We start from the raw sequence: 9487 nt of genomic DNA, 5'->3' as shown, positions 1-9487 counted from the left end.
AAGCTGCAATTTCATTATGAATCAGAGGTTGGTGCTTTTCTTTTCCCTTAATGTCATTTTAATCAGTCACATGACGTCAGGCTACAGTCACACATTAAAATGTGTCCTCCATATTGTCTATTTATCTAAGCTTCAATTCTGCTGAATGCCAACCCTCGTGCCACTCATTCATCTGCGATTTTTTTGCTCCATGCGAGGGGGAATTCCAGCCCAAGTCCCAGATGAGGCACAAGATTATGGCTCTTTTTACAAGCATAAACCATGAACTACATGCCACAGGCACGCGGGGGCCTCTTTGCAGCCTTTCATGCTCTTCACTGTTTACACTCCTGAGCTCTGTTGCAACAGCCAAGGTAGTGTCCAATGGCCAAACAAAGTGATGAATGCTGACATTGGACCACCACTGCACAGTCTCTTTAACTACTTGAGTTTTTGATGTAAGAAATATTTCAGTGTGAACATCCTCCTCGCATGAAGTACGCTCACCAGGAATATTCTGTCCTTGGTTATGTTTCGGTTTTCCATTCAGCCATTTTGTATAGCGTTTGTAAAAAAATATTTTTTACCCAATATAAAGTTTTGACTTAGATTACCGTGCATGTTTTTGTTATGTGGGAAAAGTCAGAACTAAGATTCGAACCCTGAACCTCAGAACTTTTTAAGTGCTAATCACTAGGGGGCGGCCATTTTGCCACATCCTGTGGGCTGAAAATGACATCACATTGTTGCCCAGGGCTCAGGTAATGACCAATCACTGCTTTCTTTGGTCATGTGACATTCACAAGCTGAGTGGGCAGCAGGCTCTCCTTCCTCTAGGGTTGAATTAACCAAGGTGGTTAAAAAGTTCCTCAGGGGGTCAATGAGATCCGCTCAGCGTTCCAAAGGTTCTGGATGTTGCGGGGCTGTCCTGATTGACACACATCTACAACATTTTGTGGACATCAGGGACAGTGCCACTGGATTGGCAGACCAGTTCAGTGTGATCGACCATCTGACCCCACACTAATGTTTTTAGATGATTCCGTTTTCCCGTGGCTCTGACTGTGATGTGCTCAGCAAATTAATTTAACTCACAGGTATGGTAATAAGTCCCATAGCATTATGTTGGACCCAAGGGGGGATCATTTGCAGATTAAAGAGGAGCGCCGCTTTTAAGTGCAGCATTCTTGCTGCATACTATACTGACACTCTTATCAGTGAAATTTTTATTATAAACCAAAACCTCCCTGGCGTCCTTGCCTCCATAAATTTTCCCAAAATAATTCCAACAGTGTTGTGATAGTCTCTGCTAATTAGGTGAGCACTGCAGGGGAATACGGTAAATGAGGGCGGCTTACTATGAAACGTGTCTTGTCTGCTATCCTCGCAAGATATCTGTAAACATTGTTGAACATGTGTTGTACATGTAGCTTGGAGGCAGAATGGCGGCGATTTCACATGGTGCTACAAGTGGAAAATTAGACAATTTAATAGAATAAAACGTCAGTTAACAGCCCAGCTCAAGTCGTTTATAAATAACTAAATAAGCACTTTATGCTGGTTGTGTAGATTTCAGGTTTGGCTCCAAATACCATCTATGCAAATGACAGCCCCCCCCTCGGCTTATTTTACATAGAAAAAGAAGAAAATAGATTGGTGAGGGAGTGTGTGAGACAATGATAAGCAGCACCACTTTGCTGCATCACGGTCAAGTGACACGGAGGAGCCTTTGTGTCATCTCATCGTCATCATCATCATCATCATCATGCCGCCTGTGGACAAGAGATGTTGCCTTCCCCAAAAGAAGACTCAAATTCTCTCATTATTTAAGCATGGCTTCAAACTAGAAATCTAACTGGGACAGAAACGGCTGTGTTCTATGGCAAGTGCTTTGTTACAGCTGCAGCTGTAGTGAAAGCGCTTCAGTATGTGAATAATGTTGAGTAAATGTGTGGTGCTGCTCCATCATGGATCATCCCCATCTCTCACTTGCCAAAAGATGACTCAACTCAAATGAATGCTCTCATGAATGCCTCACAGACATGGTCAGAGCTCCACTGGAACTCATTTGATTAGTGCGCTCTCAGATTACATAATGAAATGTATCATTTCTAATGGCTTCTAGTGGTGGATGGCGCTAGCAAGCCTGACAGACCACACATAATAGCAACACACACACACACTCGCGCTCTGTGGACCCAAAGGAGGGCGGGGTTGCTGCAAAGACAGCTGTGCTGCAGTTGTGTCGGTACACACACAAGCACAACACTATACCACAAGCATGCACTTTTGTGCTCTTGTTTTAAGACTTGTATCCATTATTTCTCAAAAGAATGAGGGAAACACTGCTTATTTAATCAATCGGTATCTGTGCTAGGCTTCTTATTTCCCTCTAATGTCAGAAAATATTGGGTACTATTTACCTTACAAGACATTTTGGATAACTATAGAACTCTAAATGTATGGTTATTGTGGAAAGCCCTTTTCTCACTTCTCTAATTGGTCAGTAGGTTACTTAAAGCAGAAGACAAGTCAGAAGTTTTACTTGCATAAGTTATATGGCCCATCACTAGTCTAAAAATGGTATTGTGATGAAAATTGCGTTTTAATACAAATCATGCACACACAAAAAACAACAACAGCTGTTTTCATCCATTTCACTGGGCGGCCATTTTGCCTTGCTGTCAACTAAGGGCTCATGTAACGACCATCACGGCTCCATCAAAAATTACAAAATGTTATCAATCAGTCTTATGAGGTGAGCCCTCCAAATCTAAGATATGTTATTATTACTATTATTATTATATATTGGAATGACTGAATCATTGAACCTTTTTTTGCCGGCTGACATGCCAGCTAACCGAGCGAGAGTCCTCTCATGTCTTGCATGGAAGCATGATAAATCCGAGAGGCAAACTCCTCTGTAATTACATACCAACTTGTCAAACATACAGAATGTAGTTAGTGTTGGCCAGCTTTAAGATCGTTCTTATTTTATCATTCCGTGTGAGTGATGGGATGGGTCCACCCAACGTTACTTTGAAATTGAAATCTGAGTGATGAGGCGGTTTTGGAGGTTACATAAAGCCAAAAAGAGATTCTCCAAGCAGATGCCTCTTGCACTTTGTCCTGCGTGTGTAACCTCTCGATCAAATAACACTGAATAAACAAACAAAAGATTCACTTTTTTTCAGGGATAGATGCTCTTCCAGTCAACTGAATTGACTGTACTGTGGTGTGGCTTTTCTGTCAAAGACTGATAATGTTCGTCTGTGACGCCCTTTACTTTATGTGCGTTACAGCTGAATAAACACAGTTCAGGGACCAAGCAGTCAAACTACAGTATGTGGACAAATTTCAGGTTTTCACATGAATAGAATCTGTGATACTTAAGAATGGAATGTGACTTCTGTTTAAAGCAAAGAAAATACTACAATTTTAGACTTGTGACAACCGTATGATTAGTGTCTTAAAATCCTGTAATGAATGCTTGTATAAGCACTTCTACATATCCATTACCATACAAATTGGCTATGACAAACAGGAGTACAACAAGCTATGATCATTTTTCTGGTCTGCTGATTTGTAATATAAGCTTGCAAGTAATGTTTAGGTGTAAGTATCGAAAGGAATGTGTTTTGGTCCATTGCCCTCAAAGTGCACCATTTCACACTAAAAGTAAAATAAAGCTACACTCAAATTGCACATTCAGCGAATACAGTGAAAAGCTGGACTATATATTTTAACAGTGACATTGAACAATGAACCCAAGTTGGTTTCTGGAAAAGCCAGAAGTTACTTACAGCTCTCATGGGGGGAAAAAAAAGGTAAATACTCAGGATTGCTAACCAAACCAAAGAGCCACTTTTACTGTCCTTGAGGATATTGCCTGAATAAGCATTGCCTTTGTAGACTGTAGGAGGGTGGGCGTTCCCCCCTGACATTTTCACATGCTCTGGACCACTGTAATAATATGCTTTGCCTCTGTGCTTGAACATAGCAAATCCTACAGTTATACATCAAGCCAGAAAGAACTGCAGGGGAGACCAGGACAGTTTTAACACTTAATACTCCAATCAGGAACAAATTAGGAATCATCTAAATCACTAGTCTGCATATGCTCAGTATAGTAAGAGGAGTGGGAATTTACTCCATAAATGCAGAGTTGTGCTCAGGAGAAGCGAGCGGTTTACTTTTAGCATTGAGGAACTCACTGGAAACTTGCGGTCTACTTTTGCATTTTGGTGGCACTGAAAACACCAGCAGCAGATGTCCCATCAGATCGTCGTCATAGTAACTGAACCAATAAACATGCCTTCTGGTCAACCCAAAACAAAAAACGGGATTGGAAATTGGAAACACTAGAGTAGTTAAATTGGTTGAATGAAATATCAGCTAAAAAAAAGATTACATTCAGAACAACATGCTGCATTCTGTCTTGCCTGTTTCACTGACAAAAAAAAAAAAGTGTGCGACTCATTTCACGAATGCTAACCTTTTCTCTCAGGAAGTGGAAGGCATTCCTGGCGCCCAGGGAGTTGAAACAAAATGCCAGGAGGACTCATCTCTGCAGAGGAACGGTCGTAAAAAAATTTGCTTACAGTCGTCTGTCCTCGCCCGGGGGGCCCTGGTGGTGTTGCCAATAAAGCAGCAAGAATCATACAGTTGTAATGAAGTGGTGCGACCCAAAGTGGCCATTACAGCCCAATTAAAGTGCCATCGGCTGCTAATGGAGGCCTGGACCAGGCGCTCACAAGATTCACTCTGAAGCATGAGGGGCTGTTTACACAACACACTTTTCATTCAAAAATGGATAGAAAAAACTAATAAATATATGTGGTTTTGGCCATTTTAGAGCCAGAAAAACCCCCATCTGAGAACACATTTTAGAGACAGTTTACACAAAACTGTTCGCGATCCTCAAGGAGATACGCCATTAGGATAATAGATGGATGGATGTTGTTTTTTTAAAACTGAAAATATATATATTTTTAAAATGGTTTCAGAAGCAACAGGAAGAACAATTAAATGCTCTTCCACTAGATGGCGGAAGGTGCAATTAACCTGTGTATCTCCACCTTTTTTTGTGTATATCTTTATGTACCATGAATTTTTTGTAATGTAAAATACAGTAGGCTATATATTTATGACCTTAGCTTCCACAGTGTCTGATAATCAAAACTACAAATATTCTCCTTCGAGAGATAGAGGTTATGCATGTGAGGACATGTGCCAAAGCACTTTTTTCAACATTTGAAATGTAAAAAAATATGGAGTAGATCATTATGATTCAATGTGACTCCTGTTGTCTGCACATTAAACTGAATCTTTAAAACAATGTTGACTAAAATAAACCATACCAAGCATCTTTGATTTGGTGTGTTAATATGATACATTCACGGACGACGCGAGGAGGAAGTGATTATTCAGCAGCAGCAGCAGCAAAGGCGGCAATAATTTAATGAGGTCAGCAGTGACGAGGGATATGAAACCCCCAAAGAATGTTAACTTCTTCTTATTCGTATTATGCGGTGTTAACACTGAGTGCAAATCGCTATCTAGCCTCAAGATAATATTCCCTCTTTATTGCTTTGACAATTTAATTCCATGAAAGCATTACTTGTATTCATTTTTTGGAGGGGAACCTGTGGCTGGTCAACCCTATTTAACATACAGAGTCTATACAAACCTGTACAAATGCTAGTTTTTTTAATTTATAAAATGACATCACGATTAGTTATTTCAAAACTTTTCCCACCATTAATATGTCCTAGAACAAGTGTACTGCAACTCAAAAAAGGGGGAAGTACAAATAAAGTGAGATGATGTTGCAGAAGTGCACGCAGTTGCACACCCTTATAATTGGGGATGTGGCTACACTCAGATTGCCATTTAATGAGTGTGAATGTGATTTGTTCAGACAGCACACAACTGCCACCATTTAAATTGGCATGTGCTGCAAGATGTTACTACAAAAATTGTTAGGAAAAGCTTAACAATGAATTTTATTTGGTGAGTGCTGACTTCCATTTAACACAAGTTTCAATGTGATTGGTTTATTCTGAGTGCAGCCACATCCACAATGTGACCACATTATCTTGGCTATTTTCAATTATGCCCTCTTAAAAGTTTAATTTAAAAAGCTTGAGTCACTTAATGGTTTTTAAAAAATGTCTCATTTTTTGGAATAAAAAACTTGACACCTGAAGAGTGGCGTGTTAACTTTGTACCCGCTGTGCAATTGTGAGACTATGGGGTAACGTCAAATGTGGAAAAAAAAAAGTGCACTACCTAAATCAGCAATATAATGTAACTTAAATGGTTGAACTTTGAACCATTGTTGTGCAAAAACACACACGCTAAAATAAAACCACTTTGCTTCAGTGAACTGATTTGTATCCCACGACCAACTCTCAACATACACAACGCAGCATACAATGTACAGTGACGCCCGCTCTCACGCAAACGATCATGAGGTTATGCTGTTGCTCCAGAGAGACCAACAGTTTAACTTCCTGTTTTGAACATTCTCCCATTGAAGAGCAAGGGCATGGCGGGCAGAAACATTTAATTTGTGGTTTCTATAAAGTCTCCCAGGGAAGGGCAAGGAAGTTAGTAACTGCAGCCTGGGTAAAAGCCGTCCAGTTTGTTCGAAGATCAACAAAACATGCATCGAGTAAATCTCTCTTGGTATGAATTAACATTACAAACAAAGACATAGATTTCAAATCACTTTTTTAATAAGACATTACAATGACAAGGTCTGTACATGGATTCTCCGCCCCACCCTGATCAAAACAGGAGCCGCAGCGCACTTTTGACCGCATGACAGAAGGTCCCTAGTGGAGGTTTGCTGCTGCACTTCATGCTACAGATACAGGCTATCATATCATGTCCCAATATTGAGACTAATCAATATCAGATCGAGAAAACTCAGAGCTGAAGAACATTCCTTTGGAGAGATGACTTGACCCACTTTGTGTGTGTTTACTCCCCCCAAAACTAAAAAACAAAATGCATCCCAACAAGCATGTTAAGGGTTACTCGAGGCCCATTTGTTGAATAGTCAGCACATTAAGGTATCAAGACATGACACATCAGGTTACTATATAGCCCATATAGGGGAATTGAGTGAGAGGGCTAATGAAATGTGAAGTATTTCTTCTCAAGTCAAGACAGATGGCAATGGCGAAAACTCTCATTTGCAGCAATCATAACCTTTCTAACAAGCACTATTCACCATAGTACTGGGAAATAGTCCATCAAACGTTTTAAGATCTCATTTGACAAAAAACAAGCAAAAATTAAAGAACCCCAGCCTAAGAATGCAAAGAAACTAGCGTCATTAGAAAAAATATATAAAATGGGAAAAACAGGCAAAGGTGGTGAACTGTTTGTGGCTTCCACAATAGAACCAATTAATTAAATATTCAATAAGCAAGCCCTAAAACATGATAAATGTCTGCTACACAGGACAAGCATTTTTTAAAACCAGCAACCCAATCTGCAGATAAATTAGTCATGGGGTCATTGCAAGTATTAAAAAATAAATGAGGCTAATCAATTTGTACTTAACCATAATCATTGGAGCGGTTCTTTGCAACTTTATTATAGTTTTGACCTAAAACAGTCAGCAACCAATCATTAAGATTTGTAATTAGAGGTTAGCCATGTCAGGCCTTCATAGAGTCCATCTCCTGTGGTCGCACACGAGGGTTGAACATACCAATTCCTATCTCGGATGCGCGTCAATCCGAGCTTCTCTTGGATTTCGTGCGGCTTCATGGCGTCGGGAAGGTCTTGCTTATTGGCGAATATCAAGATGATAGCATCCCTCATTTCCCTGTCATTGATGATGCGATGGAGTTCCTGCCGCGCCTCGTCGATGCGATCCCTGTCTGCGCAATCCACCACGAAAATGAGCCCCTGGGTGCCTGTGTAGTAGTGTCGCCAAAGGGGGCGAATTTTATCCTGGCCGCCGACATCCCACACGTTGAACTTGACGTTTTTGTAGGTGACAGTCTCCACATTGAAGCCCACTGTGGGGATCGTGGTGACTGACTGTCCCAGTTTCAGTTTGTAGAGGATTGTTGTCTTTCCGGCGGCGTCAAGTCCAAGCATTAATATTCTCATCTCCTTGTTCCCAAAAATCTTTGAGAGCATCTTCCCCATTTTTAACTCTTATGCATAAATACCTTGCTGGTAATGAGTAAATCAGGCAGGAGCGCTCTGCTTATTTTAGAGGAGCTTCAGTTCAATTACAGGCTTATTGGTGAAAGCATGCCCCCCAATAACAACGTTAGAAACACAATCTCATGGTGAGTCTAACTACAAGAGCTTGCTATGCTCAGAAGCGAATGGACGTGTACATTCAAAGTAGCAGAATGTTCGACTGGGGCCTGTTCACACCATGCCTCGTTACTCTACAAACTTGTCAGCAGCTGTCGCGCGATGGGCATTCTTGTGCACGAATCAGCCAAAAGGAGGGCCTCCAAAACAGGCTATGGTGTGCAAAAAGGGGGATATTGTATCACTAAACGCCGTGGCGAAGTCCCTCGGTCGACGTGCCTCTTGACCGGCTGCGCCCCGGCTCCCTGTCAGCACTACCGGGTAAGAAAAAGCAGCTTTCTGCGGCTAAAGCAAATCCAGCCCAAAGCTTTGCGCCAGTCAACTTCACCTTCCCGGTTGCGGAGGTCCTCGACAAGCAAGTCCACGGTGACTCAGCAACACATGCACTCGCCCAGGAAAGTCCACGTCTCGCCCCCTGTAAAGAGATTAAATAGGAGTGTCAGGCAACCGAAATTAGCCCATGTCCGCTAATGACGGCTAGCAAGCTAACCAGCCTAGCCGGCTAGCTAGCTAACAGTTAGCGGCAACAAACTAGCCGGATCTTGTTACAAAATAAGCGGCACAATAGAGCAATACAAACAACGACTGACTTTATCTAGGCGTATTAACTAGAATGCAAACAATTTACCTCCGTTCTGCCTCCCACTTTCGATTTATTCTCCTAGCAGCAGCCTTTCTCCTTTAAGCCGAGCTGTTCGCGGCGCCCATACACCGGAAAGGTGTGGAACTGCCTTCGCTGCCACTTCCTGCCCTTCACTTCTTCATTCGCTTGTGAATGGAGCTCTCTGGCTGCTGGTGCGTTCAGAACGACAAACTGACACACAAAAAAACTCAAAAGGCTACTGCAAGACTTGTGCACGTCAAAGACATCAACGCAAACACGCAAACAATCAAACAGTATTTCAAACTCGCTCCAGAGACATCAAAGGTTGATACAGTTAGTTTTTTTTCTCGGTTTAGTGGGAGGGTGTGAACACAGTATACTGGGAAACTAAAACGTTACAGAAAACTTAAACGTTAGGTTCGTTTAATTACTATCTAGTCACTTCAACAAAAAGAGTAATATTACCACCTTGTGGTGCACAGACGTAGCTGCACAAGTTCTGAACAAGACATGGTCTCCCGTTGAGCAATAATTTCCCTGGGTCACTGTGACCGG

At 41.6% G+C, this 9487-nt stretch overlaps 1 protein-coding gene across 1 annotated transcript; it reads right to left on the bottom strand.

Moving 5' to 3' along the window:
- Positions 1-6697: 6697 nt before the first annotated feature.
- Positions 6698-9245, bottom strand: arf6b (ADP-ribosylation factor 6b). The gene is made up of 2 exons (XM_077555889.1): positions 8957-9245; positions 6698-8743 (listed from the first exon to the last, which is right to left on the bottom strand). The coding sequence occupies exon 2, from the start codon at positions 8149-8151 to the stop codon at positions 7624-7626; it is 528 nt and encodes a 175-aa protein (XP_077412015.1). The 5' UTR covers positions 8152-8743; positions 8957-9245; the 3' UTR covers positions 6698-7623.
- Between the last annotated feature and the right edge of the window lie 242 nt (positions 9246-9487).

The sequence above is a fragment of the Vanacampus margaritifer genome, chromosome 1 (assembly GCF_051991255.1).
Source record: "Vanacampus margaritifer isolate UIUO_Vmar chromosome 1, RoL_Vmar_1.0, whole genome shotgun sequence".
NCBI classification, from domain to species: Eukaryota; Metazoa; Chordata; class Actinopteri; order Syngnathiformes; family Syngnathidae; genus Vanacampus; species Vanacampus margaritifer.
This window is presented reverse-complemented; position numbering and strand designations above follow the sequence as displayed.